At 38.4% G+C, this 18703-nt stretch overlaps 1 protein-coding gene across 5 annotated transcripts in view; it reads left to right on the top strand.

Annotated features, from left to right (window-relative positions):
- Window positions 1-15363, top strand: part of utrn (utrophin) — a 213565-nt gene extending 198202 nt beyond the window's left edge. For 4 of the 5 annotated variants that reach the window (XM_057319652.1, XM_057319650.1, XM_057319651.1 and 1 more), the window contains 6 exons: window positions 6585-6809; window positions 8216-8435; window positions 10126-10195; window positions 10292-10378; window positions 11823-11848; window positions 14126-15363. In XM_057319652.1, coding sequence (XP_057175635.1) covers window positions 6585-6809; window positions 8216-8435; window positions 10126-10195; window positions 10292-10378; window positions 11823-11848; window positions 14126-14134 — 637 coding nt within the window. In that variant the 3' untranslated portion in view covers window positions 14135-15363. The remainder of the gene's footprint in view (window positions 1-6584; window positions 6810-8215; window positions 8436-10125; window positions 10196-10291; window positions 10379-11822; window positions 11849-14125) is intronic. The other variant, XM_057319654.1, reaches the window with a different exon arrangement.
- The last annotated feature ends 3340 nt before the right edge of the window (window positions 15364-18703 follow it).

Below are 18703 nucleotides of genomic sequence, written 5' to 3'. Positions count from 1 at the left end.
TGAACCGTCTATGTTTATGGGCGGTTTATGTGGTAACAGCTGAATTGAAGTCATTGAAAACAAAAGATCAAGGGCCGGATTCACGAAACTGTTCTTAAGACCAAATATAAGATTGTTCTTAAGATAAATTATAGGAAAGTTCGTTAGAACGTTCGTGCGATTCTCGAGCATTTCTTAAAAAGTACATCTTAATTTTTGTCTTAAGAATAAAATGAAATGCTTTGTCAATGATTACACTCGCTTGCTCGCGTGGAAACTGTATATGTTCATCTATACAATAAACTTGTGTAACAAGCATCTTGCATTCTTGTATACACTGTATATATTAGCATGTGATGTGTTAAACAGCATTTACCATCACATGTAGGGATGCACCGATACCGATACCAAGCTCATGTACTCGTACTCGTAATGACACACCGATACCAAAGACCGATACCTCACGTGACTTACATAGAGCCCTATGATTTCCGCAATGCGGAAAACGTGGATGGAATCCAGGCATTTCCTAACAAGAAATTAGCGCTGAACAGCTAACATGACAGGTAACGAAATATTCAGATACAGTTTAAATATGTATTCTGCTTGTTTTGCGTTACCGTGTGTGAAAGAGTGGTGCGGTTGCGTGTACTCTACGCATTGTGCTTGTGGAGCTTTCAGCACCAGTGTTTCACTGCACGAGGACACGAACACAAACAAACACCATTTGCGGCGATCCGTCAAAATAAAAGTCCGTTTAACTTAAACAAACGCTCTTTGCGGCGTCCCGTCAAAATAAAAGTCCGGTTGACTTGAACATGTTATAATACACTCACATTTTACCACACCGCCCCCCTTAAATTTTTTATAATTTGACCACAGAGTATATTGTTTACTTTAGTAAACTGAAGTAAATGTGCTAGTAAAATTGTGCTACGTATGATAAAAAATAGAACTTGATTAAAAAATAGTACTTAAATTTAAGTAGACCTAAAAACAAAAGAAAAAAAGAAAATGTACAAGTAAGATACTGGTTTATTAACATTATTGTACATTATACAGGCATAGGTTATAGGTATCGGTATCGGCGAGTACCAGAAAAAAATACTCGTACTTTAAAAAATGGTATCGGTGCATCCCTAATCACATGGTAGCAAAAATGCTAGCAAGCGTTAAAAAATCATTACTTATTGTAATACTTTTTGTGTGTTACTATGCCATAATATTTGTGACCCTTTTCGTTTCGAGTCACTTCGTCCCAGAATAATGTAAAAAGCTCTCCGTTTTTAATAATGAAAGCTAAAGTAATGGAGCTAGACCTTATCATTATTGTATCGATATCAATTCTTCCTAATGGCATGTAAATGTCAACATTATGATTCTGGCTCAATACAATACATGTCGCATGTGAAACAACCAAATACATGGCAGTATTTCCGACAGCTTTTGTTTCGAGAATTTGGATTCGTCTTCGTTTCAAGATCAATCTTGAGAACATTTTTAAGAACTGTCTGAAGAAGTTTCTATCAAGAATACATAACATTCCTCGCTTTTTTCTTAAATTAGAATTGAAAAGAAAGTATGGCTGTATGAAGAATTTTCTTAAAGAGCAGGTTTAAAGGTTTTTGTAAGTGTCCTAGTTGTATTAGAGTCCCCAACAACATGTTCAAATGCATCAAAGGTAAAAAAAACGGTGCTATTTTCTTAAAATAAGCATTTAGTATCTATCCATTTCTCAAAGATCCCTAAACGATTCCTCCGAAGCTGTTCAAATTTTCCGCTTCTCTAAGCTCCTCCCTACCGCGAGTCCAGTGTGCTCCGATTGGCCAACTGGCCCAATCAGTTGTGATTGGTCTTTCTTCATACACTGCGTGTCAGAAATGAAACGCCCATTACCACAGTTCTTATCTCAGGAAGGTTTTTGTAAACAAAGACGCTGTGTGTAAAAATGGCATCAGTATTACCATATCACAAGTTTTTATCTTCATAAACTTATTTTCATAAACCATTCAGACTATTGTTTTCTGTTGATCTTTTTTCGTCATAGCTGTGGGAGAACAACAACGGCTCTATCCAAAAGTTGATCATTACTTTGATTATACAGAGAGGAGTAACTGAGCAAGTTAGCGAGAGCTTCCAAAGATAATGCACACACCTTTACATAATAAAATGATATAGTGCTGTAGTCCGTTTTTAAAATAATGACAAGCAAACCGTTTTGTTTGAAGGGGATCGTGACCACAGCTTAACTTTGCACACTTGACAAAACCATAATGTGAGACACGTTTGCAAAGTGCTACCGTGACTAAACAATAAAGGGATACAGTTTGTACAGTACTACGACATGTAGAACGACAACAGTCTACAATAACCGCCACATTATTAGGTAAGAGTTGGATTATTAAAACTGTAACACTGTTAATTTATACGTTGTTTACCTGGAAACCTACAGATGTACTAAATATACAACACGGATTAGCACAATTACTTTAACGTATATTGTAAGCACTCAATTTAACATGTACACATAACGTATTTATCATACTTACAGCTTGTGGTTCTGAGACGCTTGTTAGTCCAAATAAAGTTGGTATTGACTTATCTTTAAGGGTCAAGCGGCTGGCAAATCCTGCGTTGAACTCGCCAAAATTTGAGAAGCAGTCGTCGGTAAAATGACGAGCACATTACACAAGGTTGGAATTGTACTGCAGTGGTATCGTGGGAAAAAAAATGTAACCACTGATCCTTCACATCGTCATCCTTTGGCAGCGAAAACAAAGTACATTTGCGTTCACAGCACAAAACACAGCGTCCCCTCGACATGTTGTATACGCAACACTACCTGAAGTGCTAGTGGGCAGGTTAGAGTGTTCCTGTTTCGCGGGAAGGCGGGGATTGTGCTGATGCATTACACTGTGACGTATCGATGTTACACTCAAACGATTCGAAAGCCTAACGATTTGTTTGGGCGGTTCGGAGTTGACTCCTTACTTTGGAAGCCAATATCTTAATTTATCATGGACTTTTTGGAATAACAACTTTGCAGATCGTCAAAATTGAAGGAAAGCTACGTTACACACTGAAATGCCGGTAATTTTATGAGATTCATGAAACCTGCTCTTTAAGAATATTTTGTGAATCCGGCCCCAGGTTCTTAAAAGAGGTTCCCAAATTTTGCTATAAAGGAGATTTGAGTTGTGTAACAGATCAGCTACACTCTTGAATAAAAGGGTAAGACAGGTCGAGTGAATAATGGGCAGATAAAAACAAGACAGCGAGTCATTTTGGCTCCTGTCACACGCTCTCTAAGACTTTACGTCTAGTTAATGGACCTGCTGCGAGCTCCATCGCCTTTGGCAAGTTTAGAATTAGTCTATTGACTCAAATTAGTCTTTTTATTGTTTCGTTTTTGCTCTGTTTTGCTTTTGTGTGGAATGAGAAGAAAAGGGAAAGTGTAGAAGAAAAGAACTGAAGTCGGAAGCTTTATCAAGCAAAGGAAGAAAATGGAAAGAGTTTCATAACAAAAGGGAGGATCATGGGTCAGACACAATAGTTTGATAGCAAGTTGTTTTCATATTTTAATGTTGTACATGAAAAATGGCCTCTTTATTATCACAGTTTGTCGAAAACACACTTCATTAAAGAAACGATTCAAGACTTGTTTTAGTTTGTTGTGGATGTGTACAGGCAGCTCAGCGGGCGTCCTTCACAGCACAAGCACATGATAATTACTGAACTAATAAGCCGTTGCCTGATTTTCCACCTCGGAGGAACTTCTGGGTCTCAAAGTAACACTGATGCTACACTGGAGAACAAACGTGAAACTGTTTTCCTTCATTAATGTCATATGCTAGCTGATATTTCCTTCCAGCAAGGTCACAGACATACACACCATTGATATCATGAAAACATTTCACCTCAGCAAAGAAAATTATGTTAAAAATAAAATAGAATATTATAAGAAACAAAAACAGTCTTAATTAGCAGGGGAAGATTTTTAGTAACAGCCAACAATACATTGTATGGGTTAAAATGATCAATTTTTCGTTTATGCCAAAAATCATTAGGATATTAAGTAAAGATCATGTTCCATGAAGATATTTTGTACATTTGCTACTGTAAATATATCAAAACGTAATTTTTGTGAGTAATATGCTATGCTAGGGACTTCAGTTGGACAACTTTAAAGGCGATTTTCTCAATATTTTGATTTTTTTTGCACCCTCAGATACCAGAGTTGTTGTATCTCGGCCAAATGTTGTCCGATCCTAACAAATCATACTTCAACGGAAGAGATAGTTCACCCAAAAATGAAAATTTGGATTGAATGAATTTAGGAAAACAAACAGTTCTGGGGCACTGACACTGACTGAAAATGACTCAAATTCTTACAAATAGTATCTTTCTCTGTGTTCATCGGAACAAAGTCATTTATACAGATATGAAGTTACATGAGGGTGAGTAAATGATGACAGATTTTTCCTTTTTTGGCGTGAAGTGATTGACATGAGGAGGCTTTGAAGAGAGATCTTTTTTCAAAAGTTAGTTGCTATTGCTATCCACTACAAAACTGCTTAGCCTCGCTTTACCCCGCACACATTTGAAAGATATTACAATTGTGTCTGAATATCTACAGTGTACTATGAGGCTATAAAACCTTGCTTGACTGCCAAGTAGACAAGTACAGTTCACGGGAGTTATTCTTCAACCAAAAAACATTTGACAACGAATCAACCAAAGACGCTTTTAAGAGATCAAGCCTGAAACCAAAGCATGTGTTTGGCGAATATGAGAGAGAGGAAAAGGAAGACGGGATAAAGGGAAGAATAGACACGAGTCATCAGGGTACTTCGGTCTGTGATGGGCTTTACATTGAATATGACACACAGATTTGACACATGCATTTATTTTTCTCCTGCTCTTTCATCTCTCTTTATCTCTTTGTGACCAGTTCAGCGGCCTCTTTTCCCTCGTGCACCTCTTTATCTTTAAATGTCCCCATCACCGTCTGTATTTATAGTGCTTTTAAAGCAAGAACTGTATTCAACTTCTGCTTCTTTTACTTCTAGAAAAATGTACACTTTTATTTCAACTTGTAGTTACAGATTTTGAGTTTTGTAAATCATTTTAGCCTCAAATGTGCCATGAACTTAAATAAATAAATCAAGGATATTTATAGAACAGATTTACAGAATTTATATTAACAAAACACTCTTCTCTCTGTAATTGGTTACATGTTTTTTTCTGTCCCAAATTCATGTCATTCATTGTGTTCAGTGGAACAATAAAATGTATACATGTTTGAAACAACATGAGGGTGGGTAAATGATGACAGAAAGTTCATGTTTGAGTGAACTGTCCCTTTAACAAATAAAAAGTATTGAAAAATGTAATGTTTGTCTGTTTCCTGTGGCGTGGCAGTTTTGAAGACACGAGCTTTCAGTCTGACACCGTCGTTATGTGATTATGCATTCGTGTGGTTTCAGTATGAAAGATTTGGATCAATTATGATTTGTTTGTGAAAACATTCTGATGCAGATTTCACACAAACCTGGGCGTACGGGTGTTTAGTGAACGAGACCCCATGTTTTAATATGACCAGATGTCACTTCACTTATATTCTTTACTCATTTGTTTCTAAAGCAATGACGTTCCTACTTTAAGTCTTGCTTGTATGTATTTAATGCTTTTTGGTGCCACGTGATCGTCTTATCCAAAACTCGATCTCTATTCTCCTGCCGACTCCCAAGTGCTGCAATTTCTTTTAGGAGTTGTTTTCTGTTGTGTCCCGGCCGCGCTGCAGACTGTCTGCTGTGTTTCTTCAGCATCTGCTGGTGTTGGCAGGTTGTTAGGATCCGCTCTGATGCAGTGCCTGTGTAATCTGTCTGATTAGGCATTGTGTGTTTGCTTCAGACTCCAGAGAGACCATGTGAACACACACCTGAGTCTCATTGTCCACACATCTGTTCAGACATCGCACTACGGCTCCTGCATCCAAAACCTCCTCTCCAATTTTCACAGTTAGCCTCACTTTCACCTGTCTGCTGTTTAAATCTCGCCGTTCCCCCGCTGCTGTGCAAAAGAACATCTTAATTATTCCTCTCGCTCTGTGTTTGTGTTTACATGCTGTGACAGCACATATCTCTGCTCTCTCTCTCTCTCTCTCTCTCTCTCTCTAATGCAAGAATCAGTGTTAAGCCCATTGCACATTGAGTCCGAAATTTCCGCACGTTAAAAAAGAAATACGACCTCACGTTGTGTCAATCGCATTTACACACTGCCTCCGATATTTTCGTCCGTCATAAAAAAATTCGGACCGGGTTCGATTTTATGCGTTTTTCGCATCCGTCAAGCATTTTGAGTGGCCTTTTTTAACAATTCAGAGACACCGTACAAACAAGAGCCAAATACGAAAAACGCATACGAAAATTTCGGACTGTATGTGAAAAGACCTTTACTCTTGCAAACACAGCAGTCACCCAGATATCAAAGAGTCTTTTGGGTGGGCTTTGCTTTTTGATGTGGAACAATATTGGTGACGGGCAACAATCCACGGCACACCTAAAAAAAGTCACTGTTGACTTTTCTTGTTTTTGATTCTATAGGGACGATGAACACGCTCTAATCCTGCAGTACTGTCAGACTTTAGGAGGGGAAGGGTCATCCCACAGTCAACCCCAAAGCCCCGCCCACATCCTCAGGAGCCCCGTTTCGAATGTCCGCAGCCCCTCCTACATGCTCCAGAGCCCCGCCCAGATTCTGCAAGCAGTGGAACGGGAGGAGCGAGGAGAACTGGAGCGAATCATAGCGCGACTGGAGGAGGAGCAACAGTAGGAATATTTCCAGTTCATGGACTCGTCTCTTTCTGTCACATTGAAATGTTTTGTTAACATTTGAAATGAATAATTACAATGATAAGCACTTGAAAAAGTAAAACTGAAGAGTAATGTACTGTAACAGCAACAAATCCAAAATGTCCTTCTGAAACCTCGTATGTCCAAATTCGCTGCTTTTCAGGAAATGAAAAAAAAACACTGTTCAGTTGAAGCGATTTAATACTGTGTTGTCAAAGTTGACAAGCACATTTTAATACTTTTATTAGTTAGATATTTGCAAAACCCATTGACAAACATAAAGGGAGACTAATAATAATGATTTATCGCCAAAAAAAATGATGAAAACGGAGATACAAGGTTTTAGAAGGACAGCAGTGATGTACTGTATACAATGTCAAAAAGTTGGTATAAAAGCTGAAATTTTAAATCAAGCTCAAACTGGCTTTACAAGTCACTTGAATTTAAACTATTAAACTTTCTTAAAAAATGTAGTTGGATTTAAAATAAAATTGGAGTTAAAGTAATAGAAAACATGTTAACCTAGATCATTACACGGCGCTCTGGAATACTTGATTCTGGTTGGCCAATCGCTACATTCCAAGGTTTGATATTCTCAGATCAACTGCTCAAAACTAATATAACACATGGTAACCCAGATGCTGCAAATCATTTTGACAGGCACAGATTAATATTACACAAAAAATAAATATAAATATGTCGTTTAATAACATATATGACATTATATTTACAAATGATTCAACCAAATTGCCTGTTTCTGTCATGTAGACGTTGGGTCTTACCTTAAAACCTAAAGTAAATTTTCCTCACAGAAGGTCTGCATTCATCAAAAATTAGCTAATAAAATATGTTAAATCAATATTTCATGTTCAATACCAGACAGCCGGCTGTTATCGCAAGAATAAACCCCGACAGTGTGATACGAGTATAACTTTAGACAAAAAGAGACAACATGAAAAGTTTGGTTCTCAGAATACTAGTCTTAGTCAATTTAACACAGTTCAACAGAATACAATCCAATTATTTCTTAAGTCCGCCCGAAACACAATAATGCAAGAAAAGCTGCCATTTGAAAGCAGACCGTTAAAGTGCCTTTGACCGTCCTTGTAATTACTTACTTCTGTTTGCACTTAACAGAAGCCTAAAACTGGTTGTGCGTTTGTATAGTTGCGTGTTTGGCATCTTTATTCTGTAGCTTTCTAACAACCGGCCGTATATCTGGCTGCAGGTCTCAGTGGCTTCACTTTCCTTCATTGGTTCTCCAACCCGGAACATAAAAGAACTGGACCAGCATCCAGCAGTCATAAATCAAGCTCACAATAAACAAAGAGCTCAAATCTGCCACAGCGTTAAACATTCCCACTTTATCTGTGTATGGCCAGGACCCTTCAGAAGGAGTATGAACAGTTGCGTCAGCAGCACGGTCAGTCCGCTCCAGCGGTCGCAGCTGTTAGCGGGGCACCAGAGGAAGCTGACCTGTTAGCCGAAGCTAAACTCCTGCGACAGCACAAGGGACGACTGGAGGCCCGCATGCAGATACTAGAGGATCACAACAGACAGCTGGAGTCTCAACTGTACCGACTACGCCAGCTACTGCATCAGGTGACAGCATACCCAAAAAGTTTTGCAATAAGGCATGTGCCGGTATCAAGGTTTGGTATCACGGTAATCTGCTTCGCTTTTATCGCGGTATGCTGTATTATCACAATAGCGGATTGCGTCTTTATTCTTGTATTTCAATGATGTTCTAGTTACTTTTCAACACCAACAGATACCTAAAATTGATACATTTTATAAAAAGTCATGAGCATTTAAGAAACTAAATAAGCATTTCAATTCAATTAATATTTCAATAAATAATGACTTATAGACCGCTAAATATGTATTACACACTCTATGTAAATCACTGTGTTTCACAGAAATATAAACAATTATGCTAATAACATGTTATCCAGAATTATTCACAATATTTTTTCCGGTATTTTTGTGACGATAAACCTTATTATTGAATGCCTATTCACAATATATTATAGGTGCTGACAATGGATTTGATATAACCGTATAACAATATTGTGTTAATACTACAGTACACATGCGATAATCCCGTAAATAATTCAGTGCCCGGTTTTGCACCCGTTTGACATATTGCCTTATAAATTACAATGGTTACAAAATTTTAAATGCGACTTACTATCCAACTAAATAAACTAAATTACGTTTATTGGAATGATAGCGTTATTTATTTTCCAAAATAATTTTGATTGATATCGCGCTAATATTGTTATCGTCAATTCTTTTGATCACAGTCATCACGTAGTGAACATATAAAACAGCTCGAAATTATATTGTTCTCTTGTTAGTGCTTTTTGTAGAAGGCTATTGTAACAAAGTTCAATAGAAGGGAAGGAAGGAGGCGGGAACCGGCGAACATTTCACAAACTTTAATACAAAATAAACAAACAATAATTCAGCAAATAAAAGGCCGGCAGCCACCTCACGGTCGACTGCCGGCCACACGAACATAAACAAACTTAACTTCCGGGCCCGGTCCTCTCTCTCGATGGTCCGGTCGCTCGTCCTCTTATGCTCCCGAGCTCCCCCGTGAGGCATGCGGGGACCGGCGGTCGCACAGCTGACACTCGTTGCCACTTACGCCGCCGGCCCCGCCTTACTCGCCCCACGGCTCTCGCCCCGCCTTCCTCGCTACAGCTATCAACTTTGTTTCACGGACGATTTCAGCTCTTGATTTTTCTTTATATTTGCACGCATAATGTCCTCCCATTGGGCCATCTGATGCCGACACCAACATGCACCAGTCTCGAGTCAGGTTCAGTGTTTACCACACTGCATAAACCGCTATTGTTTTAGTTCTTCACTTAGCTTTGAATATTTAACAGGCCATGCCAGCGAGCCCAGCAGCCGCCAAGAGCGTCGTGAATCAAACAGTCATTCAGTCCTGATTTAGTGTAACAGTCATTTATTGCGTCTCTTGAGGGGTCGATTTACTGCACCGAGTCTCAGTTTGGCCAGATGGTCTTGTCAAAGACTCTTAGCTAAATAAACACAATTTAACTCCATGTGCAAAAAGGCAAACAGGACTGTCATTTCAACCTGACATTTGTGGTCGCATTGGGTTCAGCCGAAGTAGCAATAATATCACCTCTCACACATGATTAATAAGACACTGTCTGTGTGGCTTTCCATCTAGATGAAAACACTGATATAAGAATCCTGGAGTTTCTGGCAGTCACTTATGATAAGATTTTTAATAAGGCGTTTTCTCTTTTTCTAGCCTGAGTTAAATGGCACGTCCTCCTCGAGTTCTCTTCATCAGGATTCAGCCGGACAGGCCGATCTCACTGGTAAATACATGCTCACGCCACAGGGAACTCATTGACTTCTGTGTTTCTTAATCTGTTGAGTGTATTCTGTGTGTATGTGTGTGTGTGTATTCTCAGATGAATTTCTGGATGAGTGTGCTAACAGTAGCTCTGATCTGGCTGAGGTTATGGAACAAATTAACCACAGTTTTCCTGCATGCTCTCGTAAGTCTAACGCTCTGACTTTCCCTCTCGCAATCCAACGCTCGCATGCCAGCTCATACTCTGCTCTTCTGGGGTCCTGTCGCAACTCTACTTTCCAATTTCCATACTGACTATACATAAGAGCACATACAAACTAGATCAAGCTTAATGATACCAGGAATGTTTAAGTAAAAAAACAATTTGATTTCATTGAAAAAAGAGAACAGAGCATTAGCCGAAAAAGCATGTACGGATGCATACTTTAAAAATTACCCGGAGAAATAGTGTGCTGTTATTACCAAAACTGTTAAAACATTTCTGTTAGTTAAAAGTACTAAATATTATTTGAAAAACTAAACAAAAATGAGACATTTTGCCTTGGTAATAAACTGAAATAAGTTCAAATAAACTTACCTTATAGCAAGATAAAAAATATACAAATACATAATATGACAAAAAGCACTTAACACAATTGATAGAATTGAACTAGAATTAACATAAAAACTAAAAATAATTCAAAATATAAATATAAAACATAACTCTGACCTGGACACCTGAAATGCTATTTTTAATGTGTAGTATATGTACATTATACAGTACATATAGTATTAGTTTGGAATTCGCTTATTCTAATTCTGCATGCTAGTTATGATACATAGTATGTAAACTGGAATGCGGTCAACGTCTGTTTCTCCTTTTTCTAGTTCTGGTTATCAGATTTACTTTGTTCCATTTCATCTTATCTTCATCTCTTCATAAACTGAACTTGCTGTTGTAGAGAAATCCATTGCAATCTAGCAACCTCATATTTCTTATAAGCTCTCTTTACCACCCACGTCTCAAATTCCCCCGGCTCACCCTCCACCTGCACCATCCTCACACCTGCCCGTCTGCCAGAAACAACACTTGAATATCTCAGATTAGATGAGCTCTGTTGTTGTAGAGAAAAACAGACCATTGAGCTTTTGAAGATACATTCAAAGTCTTGAGGTGAATAGAAGGACTTAACTGACGTGCCACTTAAGACCCTGCAAGTTTCAAAGTGTTTTTGTACTCAGAAGTCCCTGATTGTTATTGCTGGACTTCATTTTGAATTCTGCCCAAATGTCGGCTTTCATTGTTTGCTGGACGCTGTGGGTGAAACATTGATCTTGGCTCATCGACATGTTTTTCTCTATTGGGCCCTCGTGTGTGGTGAAGTTTGTTCTGTGTGAAGATAAGGGGCCATTTCCATGTTCTTTGTTTGACGGAAACATTTGAATGAAGAACAGAGGGACGGGTGATACGTGTCACCTCACTATTGTTTGACGCTGTCTCCCTGTTGAGTTCATTAAAACAATTAATTTAGTTCTCTGTACTATCCCATGAGTCTTAAATGCATGTGAAGAGTGTGTTGTCAAGACTGTCACAGACATGGTCCTAATTGAATCTCTTTCTTTTCCTTTCCTTCTTTTGGAATGTGTAGCATCAAGTGCGTCTTCAAGACCCAAGGTAAGCTTTGCCACAATTTCAACCCATCACACCGGTTATAAAATACATATTCACCCGTATTTTAAATAAAAATGTTGAATACAAAGTGCAAAGAGAACCTGAGGTTATGACACAGCATAAATTGTTTCCCACAATCCATTGCACTCATCCGCTCAAATGAGTGCAAATGAGTCTCTGATCACACGGGACATTTTTCTCTGCTCCTGTAGTTTGCATGATTCATTGGATATGTATTAAATCATGTTCCCGTTAACAAGAATTATTGCTAAATTAATATTCAGTTGCTGTTTGTTTCTAGTCATCTTCAAATGTAAATGTGAGCAGTTGAGCTTGTATGCAAACATCCATCAGAGCCGACATCTCTATGGTTCTGAAAAGTTTTATTGACGCATAGTTTACTTGATGAAACCAAATTGAAATATTTGTTAGCTTTTTCCAGCTTCTAATTGTTAGTGTGCTCAACAGTGGACAAAATTTTAAAATGTTAATCTTTTACTCACCATAAAAAAGTACCAAAATATGGATAACTCATCTTGACTCGTGATTCATGTACCATTTTTTGTCTATTCAGACACTACACAAAAGCCCTTTTCACTAGACAGTAAACCTGGTAAATTACCATAAATTATGTTTTTTACCTCTAAATGACTTTGTTTGACTCTATCTGAACGTATGTGGTAATGTTTTTATTTTTGTGGCAAGCATCTACATTAATGCAGTTGCTCTTGAGCCAACAACATTGTATTAGATTGGGGTTCTCAACCTATTTCACTCCAAGGGAACCCCCCCCATTGTATTCAACAATATTCCAAGACCCCCTCCCACTTACAATTTAAGCCCAACAAAATATTTTAAAACTTAACATTAACTGGAAAAAACGTTATTTTTTATTAAATGTTTTAGTTTTTTATGTATTCCCAATTTGTTTAATTTTAAAATATTAGTTGTCTTCAGGCCACCTTAAATGTCAGCTGGGGCCCCCTTGTGGGCCACAGCCCCCCTGTTGAGAACCTTTGTGTTAGATGACTTAGAAAAGACACATGAATTTCACATGTTTTTCGCATGTGATCACATGTGTTTAACATGCAAAAAACACATGTGAAATGTGTGTTTTTGGAACATTTTTGTGTGAATCCCATGTGAAACCCATGGGATAACATGTAAAAACCCATGGAATGACATGTGCAACATGTGGTGACATGTGAAGAACATGTGATCACATGGGGAGACATCACCACATGTGGCACATGTCATTCCATGGGTCTTTACATGTTATCCCATGGGTTTCACATGGGATTCACACCAAAATGTTCCAAAAACACACATTTCACACGTGATCACATGTGAATTCCATGTGTCTTTTCTGTAGGGGTTCTAGCTGAAGTACTGAACTGTTCCTCCTTAAAGTGATACTTCACCCAAAAATGAAAATGCTCAAACAGATCTCAACACCCATTGACTCCCATAGTAGGAAAAATAGTTGGTTCTGTTGAACACAAAAGAAGACATTTTGAAGAATGTAGAACAGCAAACAGTTCTGGGGCACTTTTGACTACCATTGTTTTGTTCCTACTATGGCAGTCAATGGGTGTTGAGATCTGTTTGGTTACAAACATTCTTCCAAATATCTTTCTCTGTTCATGAGAACAAAGAAATGTATACACATTTGGAACAACTCGACGGTGAGTAAATGATGACAGAATTTTCATTTTTGGGTGAAGTATCCCTTAAGGAATGCAGATTAAACGTTTAGCTAGAACGTTATGATTGGCCCAAAGCAAACACCTTACAAAAGTGCGTTCTGGCCTAATCTTATTCTCTGTTAACATAATACTGGTCATTTACTGATAATGTTGCAACTTCTCATAGCAGAAATTTTTACTGCCATTTTTTCTAAGTTTGCTTTCACAAATGATCTTTTAACTGTAATTTACTGGTTTGTGTGAAAAGTGCTAATGACACAGTCCCTCCCCCTAATCCAACCTGCCATCTGCAAGCGATATCAAGTAGCAGATTTTAGGATAGGAGCAAGCCTTTTGATTTGTTCCCATATGAAATACATCAACATGAGAAAGAAAACTGGACACGTTTAACCATTTTGTGTGTGTTTAAGACTCCTGAATCAATTATAGCAATTAAAAACATTGATTCTTATTGCATTGATTCTCTTTATTAATTGCTTGTCCATTCCATCTCAGTACGATGTGAAGTCAGTCAGTGTTATGACTCAAACACTTGTTTAATATGTATGTTTGAATGATTGACGTTTGTGTGCAGGTGATGTGAAGTCCGTCAACAGAAAATTCCTTTTGGAGAGCAGAAATCTTGAAGAGCACTCTCATAATGCAACTTGACAGAATTCCCATTCCAGAGATGCAGATTTCCAGACGGACCCAAAGACTCTGGAACTGGACCACAGAATTCGTTGAAATGACTATTACTACTGCGTCTGTCTGTACTATGCAATTGTACATTTGATCAACATGTAGATTATACGTGAGGTGTACTTGCCCATCGTTGTATTACTCCAGTGATTATTTAGGGTTATGGGGGCCATTTACCGTGTATCCTGTACGCTTTTATTTTCGTGATCACCGCGAAACAGACTGCTACATACTGTATCGCACAAGCAGTTTACGTCATTTGCTTTTTCAAATTAGCACGTCATCTTTCCGCAGACGTTAGAGGTTATTAGTTAAGTCCGAAAACTTCGTAAATATCAGTGGATATGAAGACAAATCATGTTTGGTAATGCTAAACTGTTAGCGCATGTTGTTCCGTTAAAGAGCTTGTTTGACAGTGTTTGCCGTGAACGGTCTCCCTTTAAAGTATCGTTTTCACATTGTTTTCATCTCTGACATCGGCACGTTTGAACGGTCACTGCATTTCTAGAACGCATGCACAGATGTTCTACAACACAAACGTTCAAATGCGTCAACAAACACCCTTTTGTGCCTATAAAGCATCCATTCCAGGAGACGAGCGGGCGATAGATGCCGTAATCCTCGATGGATCGCGTAGAAAGATTATATTACAAAGATGTAGGAAATGTGGATTTTCAAGATGTTTGGCTCAAGATTTATCTTTGTGTAGTATAGTTTTATAAATAAATGTTCTAAAATTAGAAGAAAGCCATGATTGCCTTGCTACCTCAGACATCATCCATCATTCAGCGGTTCATTGGCGTGACCGTCGATTGATTCCCATTTCCAAAACTAAAACAGACACGATTCCATCTGTTGTTCCACAAAGGTTATGCGAGTAAGCTTGTCCCCTGTTTTCCCCACGGCCTTTTCACTTTTCTACATGGTGTATTTGTGGCGTTCTCCCTTCAATGAAGCATTGGATTTTAACATCACTGTAACATCTGCAAAGCAGTCGATTCTGACCTAATGAAGTCTTACCGTCACCGATGCTGTGCTGTGCTGTTCTGACCCGAGATGGATCGTTTAGACCGACTACACTACATGTAATGAGGTTTCATGTTTTATTCAAAATAAAGTTTTTATAATGAGTGTTTTCTTGTCTACTTTTCTCATATCACATTTAACTGCTGTAGAAAGGATGTTGCAAAGAAAACAGAAGATCATCATTCTTAAAGGATTGTTTTTTGAACTAATAATGAAAATACTATTATCATTAAAGCATGAAATGTTAAAAATGTATATGAAAGACAAAAAAATGACATTTTGAACACATTTGATCACAGTCATGCATTCACAGGAGTGATTTCTTGCAACCTAATTCTTGTGTATGGAGACTTTCCACGATTCCAGAAATTCAATTAAATGTATAGTTTTGACTCCCTTAAGAAAATGAACCACTTGTCTGGGAGGTGTTTTATTGAGTATGGCGTTCATCCTCTACATCAGTGGTTCTCAAACTTTTTTGTTGTAAGGCCCCCTTTGTGTAGAGTGCATTGCTTTGCGGCCCCCCAAATAAAGGCTTATAATCTTAAACTTAAAATTTTAATTAAACCAAGAAAATAAATGCTAAACAATTAACAGTTAAACAATGCTAAAACATCAATTCTTATGGTTGGTGGCGTTGTTTTTCTGATGTTTGATTGCACAAAATGTATGATAAATATCTATATTTCTAAAATGCCACAAAATCCGTGGCCCCCCCAGGAACCATCTTGGGGCCCCCAGGAGGCCACAGCTCCCAGTTTGAGAACCACTGCTTTACATTGTTGCTCACTGTCTCTGACATTCTGTCATGATTTTGAACAACACATGATCATTTTGCAACACATTCTCATTTCACCATATTACAAAATGCAAAAAGTCAAAAACAAGTTTCCATTTGGCTGATATGAAGACAAATCATGTTTGGTAATGCTAAACTGTTGCATGTGTATGATGAAGTTCGAGCTTGTTTTGACAGCATTTGCCTTCCTTTAAAATATGATTTTCACATTGTTCACAATGTGATAACTTTTCAACTCCTCCCTTTCAACCACCTTGATTCGCTGTGGTAACGCCAACTCACGATCCATCAAATCAATCCAAAATGAAATCAAATCCACCGTAAATGAATAAAGGATAAAACCCAGCAGAGATTATAATCTTCGAATTGAAACTTAATGGGTGTTTATTTTTGCGATTCATTATTTGATAGAAACATCAGCGGTGACCATCTATATATAAACCTTCATCCATCACCGCACACAGATCTGCATCTTCATTTCGTAAATGTTTCCATCAACAGTGTTTTTTCTCCATCCGTCTATATTCCTGAATTGAATGCAGGAATGACTGAGGATGTGTTTACTGTTAGCCTGTGAATCAGGCGAGAGAGAGAAATGAGCTGGAACTAAAAAAGAAATAGAGGAAGAAAACTAATTAGTGGCAAAACCTGTTTCCTCCGTACGCTCGAGAAGTTCCTGGAAGAATCGGAGACGTTAGTGCTTACTCGCTGCTCTTCAGTAAATCACAGCCGTCCCTCCGCACAGGGCTTTATGTTATCATTAGTTGTTGGTGGCAGGAGGCAGATTCATCTTGGTCATATCGGGCGATGTCAGTGCGCGGCCGTCTGACCTCAGAAGCGCTGCCCATCTATTAGTCTGGCTGCTTTACAAACTAATTTTTCTTCTGACATGAGCAACTTTTACAGCCCGGAGTTTCATACGATGAAAAAAGTCCAGAGTGTTGATGGAAACCGGGTTTGATTGTCCGAATTTGATGTGTTTGTTTGGTGAATGTTGCCTCTCAAGCAATGTCCATTATAGCATCTGTCTCTATGATAAATGTTGTTGTGAACTGCTCCGAGTCAGAGACCCCAAAATGACACAAGCACAATAAAATAGTCCACATGACCCATGCGCATTGTTATAAGGTTTATTGGCCTCACAGTACATTCATTTTTTCCTTTTTTATCAAGAATGAGTTAAATCATGTTGAACTCTTTTTAACACCAGAAATGTATTACAGGGTCGATTTTAATTCCTCTAATGAGCACTAAGCATTATCTCTATTAGTACAGAATGTGGTGTTGATCATCAATCATGTTGTGTGCTGTTGCTTGGGCTCTGATTGATTTCTGCAGTGTTACTGTATCTCTGTATTGATCAGGTATGAATGTGATCCCGAAAGCTGCACGCTTACTCGTATCTGGCCTCTCTGCTTGTTATGAATGCATACTGTACAACACTCATTTCGAACAAGCATGAAGCATCTTCAGCCAGACCTCTCGAGAATCACACACGCACGCTGATCTTAAAAACCTCACGAGAGCATCGGTTAGTGAAGAGGAAATGTGGATTGTGAGAAATGCGTGACAGACCCCTCAGCTCTTCAATATTCAACAGCTGTAATCGGGCCTCTCTAGTTAACATAAAGTGCTCCAACTGGAAAGATATAAAATGTGCTTTGGTAAAGTCATGGTATCTTTATTGCATATATTCATGTAGCGGAGGCTTTCATCCAAAGTGACTTACAAAGGAGAGCGTTTTCAACATGCTGTCCTAAGAGCCAACAATAAGCATAGTATAGTACAGAAAGATATCAAATAGTACTACGAGAATCAATACAGCAAAAAAAACATGTTTATCAGCAGTGTTCAAACTGTGTCAAAACTCTTGGGGGTCCCCCTAGCCAACCCCCCCCAAACAAAGCTTGGTGACCTACTTGTCATTTTATGTGTAAGTTTGGTTCTCGAATCTGATTGGCTGAGAGCTATGCAATATTCCACCAGTATCTCCACGGAAACCGCTTCACTGTTTATATCACTCCGCCACTAAACTAACTATTAAAGGGAAACTCTGCCGAAAAACGAAAATTCTGCCATAAATTACTCCCCCTCAAGTCGTTGGACAAGCATAGGACATCCGTTCATCTTCGCAACACAAATTAAGATATCTTTGATAAGGTTCGGGAGCTTTCTGGCTTCCGCCCATACTGTAGATAGCAACGCAACTGACATTCTGTGCTTTTGACTCCCCAGAGTTCATTATTTTAGGCCTTATGGGTAATGCATATGAGAGGTTGAGAACCTAACAAACTGAACAGCAGGGCACAGATAAATATTGGTCTCCACACTCTTTAGTAAACTCTTACATATTTATGTAATCCTAAAGATAAAGAAGTTTAGGTGCCTTTGATAGTGACTGGAGATAAACTTTGCATGATAGCAATCCTCTATGACCAAAGTCATATAACTCTGCTCTGCACTTTCTGACATACACCACCATCACATGCAATTGCTTTATGATTTGCAGTCTGATATTTCTAAATGCAACAACGCACGAAATCGAACATGAGTAGCTAAAAGCGCTTGCTCTGTTCTTTTGGGTCTTATGTTCAGTTAAGGGTTTGTTTGTCACGGATCTAAAGCAGCAAGAACAGTCGCTCAATA

The sequence above is a fragment of the Triplophysa rosa genome, linkage group LG21 (assembly GCF_024868665.1).
Source record: "Triplophysa rosa linkage group LG21, Trosa_1v2, whole genome shotgun sequence".
In the NCBI taxonomy this organism is placed as follows: Eukaryota; Metazoa; Chordata; class Actinopteri; order Cypriniformes; family Nemacheilidae; genus Triplophysa; species Triplophysa rosa.
The sequence above is the reverse complement of the archived record's forward strand: the minus strand, read 5'-3'. Positions and strand labels throughout refer to the sequence as shown.